The sequence below is a fragment of the Cyanistes caeruleus genome, chromosome 16 (assembly GCF_971803275.1).
Source record: "Cyanistes caeruleus chromosome 16, bCyaCae1.hap1.1, whole genome shotgun sequence".
Lineage (NCBI taxonomy): Eukaryota > Metazoa > Chordata > Aves > Passeriformes > Paridae > Cyanistes > Cyanistes caeruleus.
The window spans coordinates 523,953-543,076 of NC_141716.1; the positions used below are offsets into that span (position 1 = coordinate 523,953).

The window sequence follows — 19,124 nt, forward strand, 5'->3', positions numbered from 1 at the left end:
TTTTTATTAGACTATTAAGGGTACACACTAAGTTGAGTCTCCACTAGATAACCCAAACAACTGACTTTTAACATGTCTTGTTAGTTGTGAATACACTTTAACCTTTGACAGTCACCCTGATAGTCTTGGAGTTTATATGGTAAAGAGAAGAAAAAAGAAAAACCCACCTGTTCACAAATTCATGTCCTAAAATGATCACATGGAGTGAACAGCTACACTCTGGTTGTCTGTGCAATCTTTTTTTCAAGCTTTTTGGAAAAACCTATTACAGTGAAGAACCAAAACACAACCCTGCATTAATGATCAGAACATGGAAGTGCAGAGTTGAGGCAAAGGAGTAGAGCTCACTCTGAAAGACACATATGGAAGTATTTGCTTAATTAAGCGCTGATCTGGACTACCCACGAGTGCAGAATCTCACAAATAGGTTTCTTTTCTTGCCATGAGGTGACCTCATGTGCATCTGACTTTCCTTTCCCTTTGGCCTGGCTGCTTGCTGCCTCTTTGCCCTCCTTGATCATTTCAGTTATCTTAAATCAGGAGCTTCCACAGGAGCATCTCTGTTTCGCTAAAATATTAATTTATCATGCTGCTTTCCTGAGCTGGCAGAGTAACATTTAATTATCTGAATTACTATAGTAAGAAAATGCAAGTATGTGTAACTAAATTGCTTCTGAAACTGTTCTGTGAAATTTTATATGAAACTTTCAGTTACTGCAGATTAGCTTGAGCATCACTGTAAAATGTAAATGTTCACTGTCACACAAGCCAATTGTGGGTGGAAGCTCTTAATTCAATCTTTTTGACTATATGGATATTTTGGAGTACGATGTGTTATGAATGGAGTTAAAAGCCTAAATCTGTAGTGGGCAGCTATCTCTTAGATGTCTCCAGAATTCTTCAGAACTTCAGAGTTCAGAAATCAGAATTTCTGGACTAAAATGCTAGATCCCAAAGACTTTCTTTCTCTGTAATGTTTTATTGCTGTTCCATGATATATTTGATGAAGTGCTGTTAACTGTGGGGAAGTACACACTGGTGAAATAGAACAGTCCTATTTTTATACTGAAACAGTAAATCAGTAAAGTAAGATGGGTTAATGACTTGTGTAAATACTGTTTACTGCTTGCTGCATCTGATTTTTTAAAAGTATATGTTTATTTGGGTGGGAATGTTATTAGAGTATGATTTACTTTTTGGATTGTATGAAAATCTAAAATCTCTTTATCCTTAGTTCTTGAGAGAAGTTTGCTATAAACAATATGCCCTGCCATTTTTAATAAGTGTTTATCACGCTTTCACTCAGTTTTTCCCTCTGAAACAGGTAACCAAGGAAAGTGGTCCTCCTCATATGAAGAGTTTTGTAACCAAGGTATCAGTTGGAGAATTCATGGGTGAAGGTGAAGGAAAGAGCAAGAAGATCTCAAAGAAAAATGCTGCAATAGCAGTCCTAGAAGAACTGAAAAAATTGCCACCCCTTCCTACGGTTGAGAAAATGAAGCCACGAATCAAAAAGAAAACAAAATCAATAGTGAAGGTAAGTGGGAAAAGGTTGGCAATTTGACTGTTCAAATAATCATCAGAGAGGCTTTTGTGAGTCAGTTATAAACACTCTTCAGCTGCTCAGCCTTTGCCAGCCCTCTGGTGCAACAAACGAGCTTTGCTCCCACTCTAATGGGGTCCTGACACCACTTTTATAGGAGTTATCAGTTAATTCAGGATGAAAGAGAAACCTTCTAAAGGAAAGAGCAGCACATAAAAATCAAGCTCTGACTTTAAAGCCTCAGACTTTACAGCTTTGGGTTTTGCTTGATTTTGCTTGTACAAACTCTCCTGCAAGCTTGTCCCTCCTAATATAGCAGGATTAGAATTTGTAAAGCTATGGGCAGCGTAGGTTACATGTGGTCAAGTGTGATGGTGGAGCCAAATAAATTCAGTATTCCTGTAGCTGTGACAGTGTTTCATTAAACAATTTTTATTTCAGTGTTTTTAAAATCTAGAGATTAATTAATTCAGTGGCATGCTGCATTTTGTCTGTTAAACCAAATACTCATAAAGTTTGGCTTATTTCCTAAACACTGTTCTACATAGCTGCAAACAAGTCCAGAGTACGGTCAAGGAATGAATCCCATTAGCAGACTTGCCCAGATACAGCAGGCCAAGAAGGAGAAGGAACCCGAGTACATGCTCATCACAGAACGTGGGCTCCCCAGGCGCAGGGAGTTCGTCATGCAGGTTGGTGTGACTGCACAGCCTGGGGGTGTGGCTGGCATCTCAGTTTTTGCCTTATGACAATCAGATTGTCACATTGATATAAGGATTAATGGATTTCCATGACATGATTTAACAAAATATCTAATAGGCTATATTCACAGAAGATAAAGGTTCAAGAAAAGTGATCTGAGTCATTATTTTTAAAAAATTGCACAGGGCACCAGTAGTCTATGCTGTAACTGCCTAATATTTTAATTAACCAGGAGTATTAATATTCTGCTAAGAGATACTAAGCTGTTTATATTTTTTAATGTAGGATTTATTAACATTAACCTGGTTACTGAAGGTGAGATGATAAAATACAATTCTTTGTGTGACTTCTGTTTGGGTTTCTTGTGCTTGAAGGCCAATGATTATTGATAATAAATGACAACCTGCTTAGAACAATGATCACTTGAACTATTTTGTGACTCACAGCATGCTGGAAACGCAGATCACTAATAAGGGAATCCCTATCCTACTGCTTAAGGGTTGAGTTTTCTTTCTCTTCTGTCCAGGTGAAAGTTGGTATACACACAGCTGAAGGAATGGGCACGAACAAAAAGGTTGCTAAACGTAATGCAGCTGAAAATATGTTGGAAATTTTAGGTTTCAAAGTCCCTCAACCTCAGCCTCCAAAACCAGCATTAAAGACAGAAGAGAAGGTGAGTCTTTAGGAAGCAGCAGCTGGTTAATGCTGGAGCAAAGGCTGAGCTGAACAGAAGCAGCTTTGCAAGGCAGTAACAGGGTAGAAAGTTCATTCCCTCTGCCCTAGCCAGGAAACAATTGTATTGAGGGGACTGCTCTCTGAAAAAATATTAAATATCCAGTGTTTTGAATACATTAAGTGTTTGGGTTTCCAAGTAAATCAAAGTCTCATCAGAAAGATAAATTAATGTATTCCTGCTTTATGAAATGTCTCAGAACCTGTGATAACTGATGTGTTGTTCTTAGCAACTTGCAGGTTATAGTACTCTGGTAGCAATAGTTTTACAAAGCTTTGTCACAGCTGAAGTGAAAAGTTAGTTGGGGCCTCTCTGGTGGGTCTCTTAGGGAAAGAGCCTTGTGTTCTGTTGGTGATTCAGCAGATGCTACCAGGGACTTCAAACAGCAAATCCAGGGTTGGTTTTCTCCTTTTCAAGTATGTGCTCATTTGTGTCTGGTGTGCTTCCCTCAGCAGTACCAGTGACTAATGGCAGCTGAACTGGCTTTATTCTGGTACCTAGTTCTGGGTAGCTGTGTTCCTAATACCACTTCTCTGGGATGTGTTAGTTTTAGGCCTTCAATGAATAAGAATCACTTAACTTTTCTTGCTAGCAGCATAATTATTGATGTTTTTGAATAATAACTTCTTCAGTAAAATTTTGGTTGGTCAGATCACCTGCATCTTGCAAACTTTAAAATTTGAAGGGAAGAAAAAATTTAAAGGGATATTGTGTGTCTGAGTTCTTTCCCTTTTATTTTTAAGACCCCAGTGAAGAAAACAGGTGATGGAAGAAAAGTAACCTTCTTTGAGCCGGGCTCTGAAGAGACTTCAGCTAGTGAGTAACCTGGTGAAAGCAGCAGGGCCCTGTTGGGGATGTCAGCTCTGTTCCCAGTCCCTTCAGCACTGGCATGAGCAGAGCTGTGCAGCTGCTGCCTTGCAAACCCAAGTGGAGCCTTTGGAAAGGGTTGGTTCAAACCCCAAAGAGCTTATTCCTCCCAAGGCCCCTGTTCCTGGCATGAAGATGGGAAAGGGTGTCAGTACTAACTGGTCAACCTCAGGCAGAGTTGGAGAGGGAAGGAATGGCCTTGTTGAGAACAATCTCAGTCTGTGCCTGGTCTTTGATGACTGAGAGCAGGAGCTGTGCCTGCACTTGTTTCAGGCAGTGGATAGTTGTGGTCACACCCAGGGTGGCAGGCTGGAACCAAAAGGCCCCAGACCTGGCCACAGTGTACACAGACATTGCTTTCTGGAATGTCGTCTGCAGGGAGGAATCATTGTGGAAAGTTTATCAGTCACCACAGGTTGCTGTTCTGGAGAGCATGTATCGGGTTCTTTATGTGTTTAAGTATAATTTTGCTGTTTAAATTATAGTAAGTTGAATTGACTTGGACTTTAGTACTATTTGACTGCATCCATAAGATCTCAGGTAAACTTCCTGACTTTCTATTCAGATTTTGCTCTCCCTGTTTTCTTCCATCTACAAATTTTGGCTTTCATCCTTAGATTTGAAACAGCTCAGCCCTGCAGAAATTGATTAATCTGTTCTGCCATAAAAATGACTCTTTGGTTTATTTTGGTGGCACTGTCTTACCAGCCTTTCTTGAGCACACCTGTGCAAGTTTCATCCATAGCTCTTTCTGGGTTCCCCTTAAAAAGCTGTTATTATCCCTCTTTAATCTAACTTATACCATAATGTCAGCAAATTGCTTTCAGTTGACTGTGGCTGGACATTTGCTGTAAATAGTCTTGCCTCTTTGTGCTCATGTTCCATTTTACCTTTCCCACCTGCTTGTTCTCACAATTTATAGTTTAAACTTGTGGACTGTCACTCACTTTACATCATTTAATGGTGGCTCTGGCCATTCTGTGATTTCATTATTTGCTCCTACAAATTGTGGAATAAAAAAATTCTGAGAGCAAAAGATATATCTGGAATATGGTTGCAGCTGGGTGTCTGTGAGCTTAACTGACCTGGAGAAGCTCCTCCTGGAGGTAAAGGGCAGAAGCAGGGTTGCACTGAGTCAATAATTCATTAAGAAAACTCTGTCTTGATGATGCTGAAGCTCTGACCCTCCAAAGGCCAATTGAGCTTACCAAGTTTGTTAGTATTTCAAAAGTAATTTGAAATTAATTATTTTTTTCCAAAGTGACTTTTGGTGCCTGTGTGTGCCTGCAGGAGGACTGTCAAACAGCAGCTCTTCAGCGTGCACCTCTCTCCTCCCAGGTAATAAAGAAGATGAGTTTAGGATGCCTTATCTCAGCCATCAGCAGCTTCCTGCTGGAATTCTTCCCATGGTCCCTGAGGTTGCACAGGCTGTAGGAGCCAATCAAGGACACCACACCAAAGAGTTCAGTCGGGCAGCTCCCAACCCCGCCAAGGCCACGGTGACGGCAATGATCGCCAGGGAGCTGCTCTATGGGGGCACTTCTCCTACTGCTGAGACCATTCTGAAGAGCAGCAACTCCTCAGGCCATGTCCCCCATGGGCCTCTAACCAGGCCCTCCGAGCAGCTGGACTATCTTTCCAATGTTCAAGGAATCCAGGTAAATGTTCAGCTTTGCAAGACTTCTTCCAAACTATCCAAGCTGGTCTAACCTTTTGTTTGTTCAAAAGCTTTGTAGTTTTGCTGGTGAGAGATGAGTTCTGTGCCTGCTGAAATTTATGTAACAGTTTCACTTTACCTATGACACATACCAAATTTTACATCTTTTTAAATTTCATTTTCAAATGTGCATTTCTGTACCATTCTCAGTCCCAATTCAGTGCTGCTCTGAGGTCTTGGAAGAACAAAATTAAGGAAGCATTTTCTGAAAATTGTCATAATATAGGAAGACAGTGTGGACTTGAACTTGGCTGATGTGAAATCATCAATTTTTAGTTTTTTATCATCAATTAGGTTTTTTCACTAATCTGTCATATATTGGCATTTGATGTAAGCTCTGCATTTCTTTATGTTTGCTCCCTTTAATGAAAATTTCACTAAGTTCCTATATTCATATGACAGATGAACTCAGTGGATCAGAAAGCATAGTATAGAAATTTGAAGTGCGGACAGCAGTGAGCAGAATAAAGGTTCCAGTAGCAATCATTATTAAGCAGCCACTTGCATTCAGGAGCCTTGCAAAGCTCTTGTGAGTACTAAAAAGCATTGTAAGTGAGGTTAAATTCAAATAGAGTGGTTTTACTGGCTGAGAGAATGATGAGAAGAAAGGCTCGGCTTCATATATAGGCAAATAATCTGTAGCAGTTGTGATATGCTTCCTGTACTTGGTTAACTGAAAAGAAATAAATCCTTCTCTTTTCTTCAGGTTGAATATAAAGACTTTCCAAAAAATAACAAGAATGAGTTTGTATCTCTTATAAACTGTTCCTCTCAGCCACCACTGATCAGTCATGGGATTGGAAAGGATGTGGAGTCTTGCCACGACATGGTATGATGAACTTTGCTGAAATGCTGCTCTTGGGCCTTCCCTGAGGGGAGACCAAGGTTTCATATCACCACATGTTCTACAGTTCACTGGATCATTTTTGTCAAACATTTCACAGGTTGCAGAAATAATGATTAATAACATCAGAATGTAATCTAAATAATGCTTAATATGCTGATCATATGATCACAGTTTTGGTCCACAAAAAGTACATTTGCTTCATCTTGACAGTATTTGCATGAGCCAATGACAGTAAATGCACAAAAAGGAACATATAAACCTGACAGCCTCTCAGCTTATTTCCTTATTATCTCAGAATGGGCTGATGTTTCAGTGGGAACTGTGATACTTGGGCTCGTGTCCCCAGACTTGCTGCAGAAGTGGAATCCCCTGTGGAAGAAATGCAGTTCGGCAATGGATATAAAAAAGGGTTTTTATTACCAGTGGCTGAAATATTTCTTTGTGAAAGAATGAACTTGCTATAGTGAAACCTGCAGGGGACTTCTGCTGTAAAAGACTTTAGGTGGAGCTGAGAAGATGTTCCCAGTCTGCTCCCATTCAGAGGAATTGTTCTTGTTCTTTTGGGCTCAAGAGATGAGCTGAGTATGGCAGCCTGAAGCAATTGCTTGCAATATGTGAATACCCTTAGGAAAATCTGATTTTGCTGATTTTTAGACGAAAAACTGTTGCAGTACTTTCCTGATGGACACAATTTGATACAGATTTCATTGTTCTTTGGAAATTTTCATGTCCATCTCTACATTCTGCTGTGCAGAGCTCCAGTCAGACTGAGCACAGCAGTCAGGGCAGGAGGAAGAACGGGAAAGAGTGGCTGGTTTAGAGCTTGAACACTATGACTGGGGTCACTGTGAGCTCCCTCCTCAGATCAGGGTTCAGCTGTCACTAAGGCACGTGCCAGAGTCAGGGGTATGTCAGAAAGCTGCACCTGAAATTGGTCTGAATGAAGTGGGAAATGTCAGTTCTCAAGGGAGGGGACTGACCTTGGCCTGAGCCATGTCACACTGGCCCTAGTGAACAGTCACGTGGGCCCCACCTGCGTTTTGATTCTTGTGTAACTTGCTTTCTTTTTTGGAAAAGGGCTCCGGTTCTGTGGTTTTTTGTGTCGTTTGTCTTAAGCTCTGCACAGTTTGAGCTGTTACTAATTTAGTGTCTTTTTTCTTGCTGTTTCTAGTCCTGGTGTGTTAGTTTTCCCCCAGTGCTGAAGCAAGTGCAGTGGGAATCCCCAGTTACAACACCATCCAATTGTTTTATGAAGCATGATGAAATTCTACACCTTTGCATTTTCCACCATAGCTGTGGAACTTAAAAAAATTCTTTAAAAATATTGCCAAAATAAGAACATTTGTTTGGGTTAAGTGAATTCTTTCACTAAATTACTGAACTGGCTAGAGGCTGACTTGCTGAGTGCTCTCTCTTCTCTTTAGGCTGCACTGAATATTTTAAAGTTGCTGTCTGAGTTGGACCAACAAACCACAGAGATGCCAAGGACAGGAAATGGACCAATGTCTGTGTGAGTGGTTCCCACCAACTTCCCTTGCACTGATGCAAATTAACCCTGTGAGAGTTTTTAGACAAGTAACATGTGAGGGGTTTGATTGGCCAGAAAGGCTGAAATGCCAAAGGCTGTTTGCCCTCCAGCAGGACCAGAGGAAGGTTTGGATGATCAAGCCCATCACTTTCATGTGTCAAAGGCAAAGCATTGAGCAGGAGTGATTGTGTGAAGTGTGGTGGCTGTGGTGTGACCACAGCCCAGTATGACAGCTCCAGCAGTTCTGGCCTTCCTCAGCTCAACTGCCCCTTTCCCATTTCTCTGTAAGGAGAGTGACTCTGCAGTGGCCTTGGGGTTCCAGCTGCTCCTCTCTCTCTCTTGCAATCTTTCCCAATCCCTTGGAAAAGAGATATGCAGGGGTCAAAGCTCATTTTCAGCAGAAACCTGGAGAGGGTGCAGATTACTCCCTTGGCTGGGTTTGGGAGGAGAGGAAGTGGAGCCTCTCCTTTTATTATTGAGATAATAAACTGTCAAATTAACAGTGGTGGGATTAACAAAGTGCTAATTGATTAAGGATTTGGGCAGTTATATGGTAACAAATTGTTAAATGCACATCAAATTATTTGTATCAAATTTAAAGCATTTTACCTGTGGAAATAGTGTTTTGTCTCCTAAGTAACAGGTGTTTTCTCATTTTAGATGTGTGAAACAAGAAATGGAAAGTGACCCTCTCCTCAAACCGGCGAGCGCAAGCCCTTTGGGACAAACACTGGACAGCACTGCCTGAAACAGGCTCTTGACTGAACCCAAACCTGAAAGCACCAGAGAAAATCAAATGCTTCCTCTTAATGTAACCTAACTGTTGGAGTGCTACAGTCTCTACAACTTACTGTAGTGTCTAAATCATAACTGTTGCTTTTTCTTCAAACAGTGATACATTTTTAGTTTCATTATGTTGTTTTGATTGAAATGACACTATAAATTCTTCATTTAAAAGTTTCTTAATTGTATCTAGAACCATAGCACAGTTTAGAAACTTTGTCTTCTGAGACTGACATGTTACCTGTGAACTAACTTGGGAAGATCATATCCATGTATGTGGTTGTTTTGGTTTTATTTGAATAGCAGCGTTTCACTGGAAACAGGCTGTGTCCCACCATTTTAAAAAGCCCCATATTTTCGCAAACCAAATCTAATTATCCAATGGTTGAATGAATTTAAATACTTTAGGAATTTTAAACTTGGTTTGATCATTTTTGGTTAATTTCTAGTTTTCTTGAGTGTGGGGTAGGGGAGCTCAAATGCACCGTGACTTTCAGTGATCTCTGAGCTGTGTTTTAGGGACTGTGTGTTGGTGGCTCACAGCTCACTACAGTACAGGATATGATCTCAATGTAGTGCATATAAAACTGCAGATTGATTTTCCTTGAGTGCTTTATACTGTTTAATTACATCTCCATGTAGGGCTGAAAAAAATTACCTATGTTTATATATAACTGTGTTGCTTTTGATGTTGTGTTCTAGCGCACGGTCAGTGCGCGCTGAGGTTTGCATTGGTCCAGGTACAGCACGATAGCTGCGCGAGTTCAGTACTGCTTCCGTTCATTGTTTACGCTGGAATTTTTTCTCCCCATGGAATGTAAGTAAAACGTAGTGTTTGTCACCAATAAATGGTAATACTAAATTTTTTTGGTTAATTTATTCCCGTACACCACCACAGGGGCTGCTTTTTTATAGATTTGTAATGCTTGTGTTCTAGTCTGGGCAGTGTGTTAAGCTGTGGAGTAACTTCCAGTGGTTCTCGAGTGCATAGAGAATGTTCTATGTTCTGTGCTGTGCAGGGTGTGCAGACCTGGCAGGGCAAGGGAATGCAAAGTAATGTGGGTACAGTTTGTTATTTGTGCCACAGTGTTAGTGCAGCTGTGTTAATGGGAGCTCAAACTGGACATTAAAGTGAAACTTAAAAGTTTACTTAAAGGAGGAACCTGGCACAGCCAGTGGTTGGGACTTCCTCGAAGTAGAGACTTAAACTCCATTTCCTTGTTTGCTTGTGACTTGAGCCCCAGCCTTGCCTGGGGGCAGTGCTGCAGAGCAGAGCTTGGCTCCTGCAGCAGCACTGGCCCCAGCACTGGCCCCGCAGGCTGACACGTGTCGGGTGTCTCGTCCAGTGTGAGCTACGCTCAGTGTTTACCTACCTGGGACTGCAGGAGCAGTTCCTGCACCTGTGCAGCGCTGCAGGAGCTCCTGCCACAGAGAGCAATTCCTGCAGCTGCTGTCCCAGAGCTAAATGTCTTGGCCATTTTATTTGCGTCATCCAAAGCAATCGGGCCACAGGAACTGCAGACCAGATTGCGTTGAATCACGTTGGGTGTGATCATTATAAGCTAAAAACTCCCAAACATTGTAAAGCTTTTTTGGTTTTAGTTTTTTTTTTTACATTTGTAGAACTAAAATGCTGTACATTTAAAAATTAAAAGAAACTTGCTAGGCTGAGGCTTTGTTTTGCAAGTTTTTCCAACTCAGAAACTCCTTACTAAACAATTCCTATTGGAAAGCAGGGAGCACACTGACAGCAGTGGGCCCAGGTTCTCCCTACCCTCATCTGCAGCTGTTGAATTTTCTCCTTGGATGGGACTAGAGCCTGCTCTTGGGACCGTTCTGCAGCATCACTTGTGGCTAATGCTGTGTTTCATAGGAACCTGGATTAAGGCACTTTGCCACAGGCAGCTGTTCACTGCTGTTAAACACCCTGATCCCCTCTTTGGGCTTGTGTAAGAGAAATGCCTCCTCTCCCAGAGCTTGCTGCAATCACAGGCTCCAGGTGGGACACTGGCACCGTGTCGATTCTGGGTGAGCTGACATGAGCTCTGGATAAAAGTGGAGCTTTGCCCGAGTACTACAGTCCCTTGCTTTTCCTGTTGTCTCCTCTGTGCCTGATGCAGCAAAGGCAGGAGACAGAGCTGAGACAGTGCTGCTGTTTCTCCTCACAAGTGCCCCCCTTACTGCCCAGCCTTTTAACCTTGCAGCCACTCTGCACGCAGGGCTGCCCAGGGCACAGCAGGGAGGGCTGGGCTCACCAGCTTCCACTCCTGCTTTCAGTGCCTGAAGGCCTGACTCCACAGGGAAGAAATATGTGATCCATCAGTCTTGGCTTCAGAATTAAGATCTTGAAGAATTTGTGCTATATTTTTGGGGAATGTTACCTGCAAAATAGCTAAAATACACCTTCTAACTCTTGTAAAAGGCTCTGCAGGAGAGCCAAATCGGAAGCAGCCTGGAGCTGAGGCAGTAATCCATTCTGTGAATTTTATGTTTGGGATTTTTCCTATTCTAAAGATGTGTGTGATTTGGCAGAAGCTCATTAAGCTTTTTTTCCAACCCACATTAGTGTGCTGACTTTTATTTTGACTGTCACAGTGAAGCTGCTGACCCAGCAGTTCAGGGAGATCTTTTCATGGCTTTCTTGATGCCTATCTTTTTTTAAAAATAAAGTCAATTTGCTGGAAAAATCACAATCTGTATCAGAAATGTCAAGAATATTGTAGGCATCTGGTGCTGATTTTCTGGTTCAGGTTATTATGTTGGGAAAGCAGAGGTTGTATCCCAACTAAAGTTTGGATTTCTTCATAGTCAGTTCTGATTTTAAAAGAGCCCTGAACATAACATGTAGCAGTTAAGAGGATGGTGCATGAATTATTTAATCTAATAAGGCCTTGTTTAGCAATTAAGGAACATTTCATATTTTCCTGTTCTCCTGCCCAGAGAAAAGAATGATTTTGTGCTGGCACATGGGACATGCTGACAGAGTCCCTGTGACAGCTGGCAGAGAATACAAATGCATTCTTTGGGGCTGCAGCACTTAAAAAAAGAAACTAGCATGACTTTTATCTTTACCCTGACCCTGGGCACGTGGGGCAAGGCACGGGAGTGTCCCCTGACACCCCGGGATGGGCTGTGGGGCACCAGAGCTCTCGCTGCACCACACAGAAAGGAGAACTGGGACTGGAGAGACTTCTGCTGCCTCTTGAAGAACTTCCTGAGTTTGATGAGCCTGACCGAGCTGAAGAACTCATTTAGATAAAGACATTTTCCACCTGGTCTTGCCAAGGAGAATAAAACTCAAACATAAAATCAAATAAATTTAATGCTAAGTTCTGTTGCAGCTGCTGACTATCTCAGACCTTCCCACTTTCCCTTCCTTGCCAAGCTAGGAAACACAAATCACATTTACAGTTCCTTTTGTGTTGTGCATATGACAGGGGTTTGCAGTGTAACAAGATTAGTTTTCCCTGTAATCTTCTTAAAATGTCCTTCGATTGTCTTTTCATCTTTTGGTGTTCTGGAACTTGGATTAACAACATTGAGATTTATTCCACAAGTCCTGTTTGATAGGCTGCTTTCAAAAATTAGCTGCCTACAAACACACTTAATTTGGAAAAAGCATTTTAACAGAAGCAGAATTAAGCAGTACGTATTTTGCAAACAGAAAAAAACCAAAACATGGAGCCTTGATTCTGTGCCAGTCTGGACCACAGCTTCTTCCTGCGGGACACAGCTGTTCCTCTGCTGTGCCTAGTCCCAGCTGATGCAAAGACGTCTGGCTTTGTTCATCTCCCTGCCTGTGCCCTTCGTGACTCCATTTCATCCCGATGGCTCCAGCTGCTGTTATTCCAGCGGCAGGAGTCGCTGCCGTCCCCGGGAGGGCAGAGCTGGCTGCTGCAGAGCGGCCACCGCGGGGAGCCGGGCCCGGGAACGCCTTCCCTCAGGGGTGCCGTGTGCCAGGGCTCCAGCGGGGCCGCACGGCTGCATTCACCCGTCTCCACGCTGAATTTATACCGATAAAAATCAGCTCTCACGGCAGTGCTTGGGTTACAAACTGGGCTGTTTTCATCCAAGACACATCCTTTGTTTTCTATTCCATTCCTCGCGTTACTCAGTGTCAAACTATTTAACGCAACATAATTTTCCTGTCTAAAGCACCTAAAAGCCAGGTCGCTGTGATGTGTAGCCCAGAAGGGTCAGGGTCCCCCCGCGGGCTGAGCGGGCCCAGCGAGCAGGCTGCAGCGGCTCTGGGCTCACGGGGCAGCGCGGCCCTGGCGGGGATGCTGGCGCTGCAGCGGCTCCTGCCTTTGGACGAGCCACTTGGGCATCTCTTAACTGCTGTCTTTTGTTTTATTTTGTAAAAGAAAATCAGGTGTCCGAAGCCACGCTCGCCCATCCCGATAAAGGATACCAAACGTACCGACACCCCGGGTTCCGCTGCTCGCCCCCCTCCGCCTGCTCCCGCCGCCTTCACCCGCCCACAGCGCAGCCAGACCCGGACCCGGCCATGCGGCGCGACACCGCGAAATGGCGGCGCCTCCCGCCACCTTCCCCGGCTGCGAGCGGCGGGAGGACGGCCCGGCCCGGCCCGGCCCGGCCCCTCCCCGAGAGCCCGGCCCGTGCTCCTGATAGAGCAGGAGCGGCCCCCAGGCCCGCAGGGCTCCGCCCGACACGGCGGCGCTGGCGGCCCCTCAGCGTAGGCGAGCAGGGCGGGCCCAGGGCGGGGCCTGCCGAGCTATAAATTGCTTCGCGCGCCTCTCCGCGGCCTCTTGCTCTGGATCGGCCGAGGTGGGTGCGCGTACTGGCGGGGTTAGGAGGGTCCGGGGATCCTCTCTGCCCGTTCACGGGGGGACGGCTGGGCCTCTGCGGGCGGCCAGAGGCGTCTCTGTGCCCGCCCTTCCGCTGAGGCATCCGCCGTGCCGTGTGACCGCCCCGCTGCCGCTCGGCCGGGGCCTGTCCCCACGGCTGCCTCCCGGGCTCCGGCCGCTTTTCCTGGCAGGGTCACACGGAGCTCCCCGGGCGTTCGCTGGTAGAGGTGATGACTCTTTCCCCGTCAGAGCGACAGTGTTGACTCTCGCTGTCCAAGCCAGGTCGTGTCTGATGCACCAGCGGAGCGGCCGCGGGCCTGTGCTGGCCGTGCATTGCCCCCGATACTCACTGTGCTTTGTTTCCCCGTAGGGCAGCGGAACCCGAGGCGCCTGCGGAGCCCCGTGCGCGGAGCCAGGCCGGCCATGAGGGGTCTTAGCCAGGCCGGCCATGAGGGCGCTTTGCCGGCGTGCGCCCGCAGGCCCGAGCCTCTGCCAGGGCCAGGCGGTAAGTCGGCAGAATAACTCTTTCGTACCGAACTAAAACCGCACGTATTTACATTTGCTCTTTTGAAGGAGTTACTGAATTACCAGGCCAGGTAACTGCCAATTGCCGTGTGGGTGCCTCCCGCAGGAGCCCGGCGGGCAGGGCCTGCAGGGACCCCGCGATGGGCGGTTGTGCGTGGCAGAGCCGGTCCGGGGCTGTCCGGACTCCTCTCCTGCCCCGGGCCCCAGATGGGCCCGCTGCTCATGGCCTCGGACAGCACAGCGCCTGCCGGTGGGGAATGAGAGCCTTGCATGGACACCAGGCCTGGGGCTGCAAAAGGCAGTAATAACCTGTTAATCTCTGCCTGATGCCTCTTTTCCTGTTAAATGGCTTAGTTGTTTTGAACTCTGCTCTAGAACCCACATACATCGGTGTTCTCCATTTTTTTGGGACTATTTCCCTGTCCTGTGTACCTGTAGAACAAGCCAACCAGCCACATTTTGGGGGAAAGATTACATGAACTTCCTTGTTTACCATAGTTCTTCCAGGGGACTTGGGAGCATGGCACAGCTGCCATGGCTGTGCAGCTTCATTTCCTAGGGACTTGCTGGTGTAAGTGATGACTGAATTTTTTCCCCATCAGAGCGACAGTGTTGATTTCTTGCTGTTCAAGCCAGATGTGTCTGATGCACCAGCAGGGGGGTGCAGCTGTGTCCCACACCCTGCTGTTAACAAATGCCCAAAATACTGGAATCGGGGGCCTGATGCTGATGGTTCCCTTTGACTTTACCCCCAGGGCACTGTGAAGTCAGAAGTGGTGGGTTGAGCCTTGGGGAGACCTGAAGTTAAGGCTGCAGCTGACAATGAAGAAGTGTGTGATGTGAGCAGTTGTCTGGCTTGCTCCACCATGCCTGAACCTCTAGCAAATAATGGTAAGTCTTTGAATTAAGTGAATCATGTGTTTAATTAAATTTAAAAAGGAGAGAGGAATAGGAAATAGCTTTCTGCAAGGAAGTTGCTTTCAGTTCATCCCTAAAGACCATTCTCTGATGAGTATTAACCTAGGTATTGTAGAAGTGAGAGTACAGGGAGATTCCTCCTCCAGAAGCATTGCATTGAGGTCTTTTGAGGCTCCTGTTCCACCATGTCCAAAGTGAATAGCAACCAGCAGGCCAGGAAGCTGCAAGCTTCCCGTGTGTGTGCTGAGCTGGAACAGCATGGTGGCTTACAGCTCTGTCCTGTTTGCTTCATTGTGTTCAGAGGGCTCGTATTGTGGGACTTTGCACAGACATCTGTGGGTGATGAGCTGCCCCAGTAAGGAAGAGAAGCCATTTGGGCTGAAGTGTGTCCCTGTGGGAGGTGCTGCTGGCAAGGCTCTTCTCCCCTGAGCCTTGCTGGCCAGCTTATGGGAGTGCAAAGGGATTGCCAGTGTGGGCATGGCTCTGCCACTTTCTCTGCTATTAGCTCATGGTGCCTGTGGCTCTGCCAGGGGATGTGGGGACGTGGCACGGCTCCTAGGGACTTGCTGGTGTAAGTGATGACTGAATTTTTTCCCCATCAGAGCGACAGTGTTGATTTCTTGCTGTTCAAGCCAGATGTGTCTGATGCACCAGCAGGGGGGTGCAGCTGTGTCCCACACCCTGTTAACAGCTGTTAACAAATGCCCAAAATACTGGAATCGGGGCCTGATGCTGATGGTTCCCTTTGACTTTACCCCCAGGGCACTGTGAAGTCAGAAGTGGTGGGTTGAGCCTTGGGGAGACCTGAAGTTAAGGCTGCAGCTGACAATGAAGAAGTGTGTGATGTGAGCAGTTGTCTGGTTTGCTCTACTACATGTACCACTTGGTCAGGGGAGAATGGTAAGATTTTAATTTAACTACATTCACTGACTTCAGTAAAGGAAAAGGGAAAGAGCACCTTTCTTTAAGGAAGTTGCTTCTGCAAAGTGCTTGGTTCAAATGGTGAAGCTGGTTGAGCTGACTGAAGGTTTCTGTGGCACTCTGCTCTGTTAGTTGCTCCAGGCTGATGACCAGTCCTGTTCTAAAAGCTCCCACAGTGCAGTTTGAGGTCATCCTGTTTAGAGTACCTGGCAGGGAGGAAACTTCTGCTCTTGCAGAGCACCTCTTGTCTAATGGTTTTCATGGGGCTGGGGTGGATTTGAAAGTTGTCTATTTGCTGTTTGTGGTACAGTGGACAGACAAAATGTTGGCTGTTCTCTTGGCAGGTTGAAATTTACAAGAAGTTGTCTTGGCTGGGCCCTGCTGGAGTTTCATTGTTCTGCTAAAGAAGACTGATGGTTCTGTTCTGCTGCTCCCATGCTGCTGCCTGCGATCTTCATCCAAGACACAGCATTCCCATCACCCTGCAACAGCTCTGACCTTCTCAAAGCTGTCAGGAGTGATGAATTTGTGTCCTGCAAACTTAGATGGAGGATGTTACGTTTTTTGTCCTCTGGGTACAAGGCATGTAACCGATAGATTCTGGAAAGTGCTGCATGTTTAATGCAGTTGCATGCTTTTGTCTGCAGGGGCTGCATTTCCTTCCTGGCAGCTTATGTTACCCTGCCATAGTCATGGAAGGCAAGGAAGCCTCCCTGGGAGCCAGCTGTCGGGTACCAGGAGGATAGCCTTGGGTGTCAGGGCTTGGTTCTCTCCTGCCACCCAGCAAGCTTCAGTGGTGTGTCCCTGGCAGCCTGTGAAGTGGGCAGGGGCTCTCTGGGATGCTGCAGCACAATGTGTTTCTGTAGTGTTGGGTGCCTGTTTTTAATAAAATTTGAGTAATGAGCGAGTTCAGCTGATGACTGAAATTCTCTTGACCCACGTTTAGCAGCTCATTTTTGGATCTCCCAGTTGTATGAGGAGTTGAAGAGTACAGCACCAGTGTGCTGCTGTGAGTGATGCTGGAGCTGCCTGCTGCCTCAAGCCAAGAGAAGAAGCATGATCTCATGGCAACAGAGCTGCACATATCCTGGAGTAGAAGTGCTTGGCTGGGGCTTGTGGCTGCTGCTGTGCTGCAGGTCTGGGGAGAGGTGCAGTCTGCTCAGTCTCTGGACAAGGGCTGTCCCTCAGTATAGCCAAATCAGTTTCAGTGCTTCTGGGATGGGATTTGGTGTCTGAGCCGATAGTGGTGGCCTTTGGCACATATGCTTAGGAAATAGCAATGATGGAAAATCTGCTACTACGCAACATTCAAAGCAGTTGAATTGAGTAGGGGTTTTTCTTATTCAATTATTGTAAGCAGCATGATCTCTTGAAAGTACATATTGGTGAGGGACCAGAACTGCTAATACAATTACTTTCATTAATGTCATGAGCAGATTTACCAGCAAACATTCTGTAGGGAGGAGAAAATGCTTGTCCAGTGGGAGCTGGAGGGACAGATGCAGCTGAAACATTTTCTTGGCATGTTTTATTACCTCTGCAAGAACAGTTGCTCATCACGTTTCAAGCTCCGCTGCTATTGCATATAGGGATAGGGATGAAATTTGAAGGTGTAGGCAGGTTAGCAATCCCAGGCAACCTCTGAATGCTAGAGGCGGGTTCGGGGTTCCTGGGGCGGGGTTCGGGGTTCCTGGGGCAGGGTTCGGGTTCCTGGGGAAAGGTTCGGGGTTCCTGGGGCAGGGTTCGGGGTTCCTGGTGAAAGGTTCGGGTTCCTGGGGCGGGGTTCGGGTTCCTGGGGCAGAGTTGGGGTTCCTGGGGAAAGGTTCGGGTTCCTGGCGAAAGGTTCGGGGTTCCTGGGGCAGGGTTCGGGGTTCCTGGCGAAAGGTTCGGGGTTCCTGGGGAAAGGTTCGGGTTCCTGGGGCGGGGTTCGGGTTCCTGGCGAAAGGTTCGGGGTTCCTGGGGCAGAGTTGGGGTTCCTGGGGCGGGGTTCGGGTTCCTGGCGAAAGGTTCGGGGTTCCTGGGGCGGGGTTCGGGTTCCTGGCGAAAGGTTCGGGGTTCCTGGGGCAGAGTTGGGGTTCCTGGGGAAAGGTTCGGGTTCCTGGGGAAAGGTTCGGGGTTCCTGGGGCAGGGTTGGGGTTCCCGTGGACCTCCGGCCCGCAGGGGGGCGCTGTGCGCCGCTGCTGCCCCTCAGGGCGGGCCCAGCCGGGGCGCACCCGGGGTCCCCAGAGTCGCCGCGGTGTCCCCAGAGCAGCTGCGGCAGAGCCTCCTGGGACACGGGGAACGGGCCCACACGGGCTGTAGCAGCCATGGGGGACAGACAAGCCTGCTAGAAAATCTCTTACTAGAGTGCTTTGGTAAGAGGTGGGGATGAGGAGGTTTAACTCTGAATTTAAAGCAGCCTGAGTTTTGCTTGCCCAGGTCAGCTGCCGAGTTTGCCTGCTGTCTGTTTCGAATGAGGAGATGCGGGTCAGAAGTGTGTTCTGGCCGAAGGCTGACCTGCAGCTGTTCCTGTGCGAGGAGAGCTCCCTGCACAGCAGGGCACAGTGTCCGTGCTGGGTGCCCTGCTGTGGGGGCTCTGCAGGGCAGGGAACAGGCACAGCTCACAGTTCCATCAGCTGTAGCAGAAGCAGACCTTGATGTTGGTACTCAGCTTTCTAAACTGAAGCCTGGAGTCACTCACTAGGTTTGTATTTTAAGCAAATGTTTACTTTTCTCAAACAGATCTGTTTCTTGGTGCTGTGAGCATTTGAGAGAAAAATAGCACAGATTATTTCTCTGTGTGATGTTTCTTTTAATATAAATTTTCATGCACAGGGAGAGTTTTAACATTTGTATTCCCAAAGACCCAGGCATATTTTGACTGCATGGTGATTATTATATTCTTTTTAGACCTGTGTGTTAGCTGTTGCATTAACTTACAGCAAAGCACAGTCTATTACTCATTGCTGCTTCTACTTGCTGTGTTATTTCCTCTGCTTTCATCTCTGTTCAGTGATAAGATTATCTGACACTTCAGCTATGTTGACAGGCTGGACATTACCATGGACAGCCAGTGAAGCACAGCTTGAGTCTGTGACCACCCAAGGAACATCCAGATTTTGGGACCCTTGGACTGCTCCAGGCAGTAAGAAGACTTTGTTTTGAAACCTAGCATTTCTGTCTCCTACAACACCCACTGTTTTAACAGTGTTTCTGTTTCTGCAGCTGTAACTTCTAGACTATAGACTCTCCC

General features: G+C 46.4%; 1 protein-coding gene and 3 non-coding genes across 26 annotated transcripts in view; all 4 read left to right on the plus strand.

Annotated features, from left to right (window-relative positions):
* STAU1 (staufen double-stranded RNA binding protein 1) overlaps positions 1–9,582 on the plus strand; it is a 27,243-nt gene extending 17,661 nt beyond the window's left edge. For 4 of the 23 annotated variants that reach the window (XM_086852506.1, XM_086852505.1, XM_086852518.1 and 1 more), the window contains 8 exons: positions 1,325–1,537; positions 2,092–2,235; positions 2,772–2,918; positions 3,722–3,794; positions 5,184–5,503; positions 6,269–6,391; positions 7,834–7,919; positions 8,598–9,582. In XM_086852506.1, coding sequence (XP_086708632.1) covers positions 1,325–1,537; positions 2,092–2,235; positions 2,772–2,918; positions 3,722–3,794; positions 5,184–5,503; positions 6,269–6,391; positions 7,834–7,919; positions 8,598–8,685 — 1,194 coding nt within the window. In that variant the 3' untranslated portion in view covers positions 8,686–9,582. Of the gene's footprint in view, positions 1–1,306; positions 1,538–2,091; positions 2,236–2,771; positions 2,919–3,721; positions 3,795–5,135; positions 5,504–6,268; positions 6,392–7,833; positions 7,920–8,597 lie in introns of all 23 variants that reach the window. The other 19 variants (XM_086852517.1, XM_086852522.1, XM_086852516.1 and 16 more) reach the window with 7 other exon arrangements.
* A 4,163-nt stretch (positions 9,583–13,745) lies between these two features.
* Positions 13,746–13,830, plus strand: LOC111938443 (small nucleolar SNORD12/SNORD106). Its single transcript, XR_002869000.1, has one exon. It is a non-coding gene; the product is annotated as a small nucleolar SNORD12/SNORD106 (small nucleolar RNA).
* A 788-nt stretch (positions 13,831–14,618) lies between these two features.
* On the plus strand, positions 14,619–14,708 carry LOC111938441 (small nucleolar SNORD12/SNORD106). Its single transcript, XR_002868998.1, has one exon. It is a non-coding gene; the product is annotated as a small nucleolar SNORD12/SNORD106 (small nucleolar RNA).
* An 828-nt stretch (positions 14,709–15,536) lies between these two features.
* LOC111938442 (small nucleolar SNORD12/SNORD106) lies at positions 15,537–15,626 on the plus strand. Its single transcript, XR_002868999.1, has one exon. It is a non-coding gene; the product is annotated as a small nucleolar SNORD12/SNORD106 (small nucleolar RNA).
* The last annotated feature ends 3,498 nt before the right edge of the window (positions 15,627–19,124 follow it).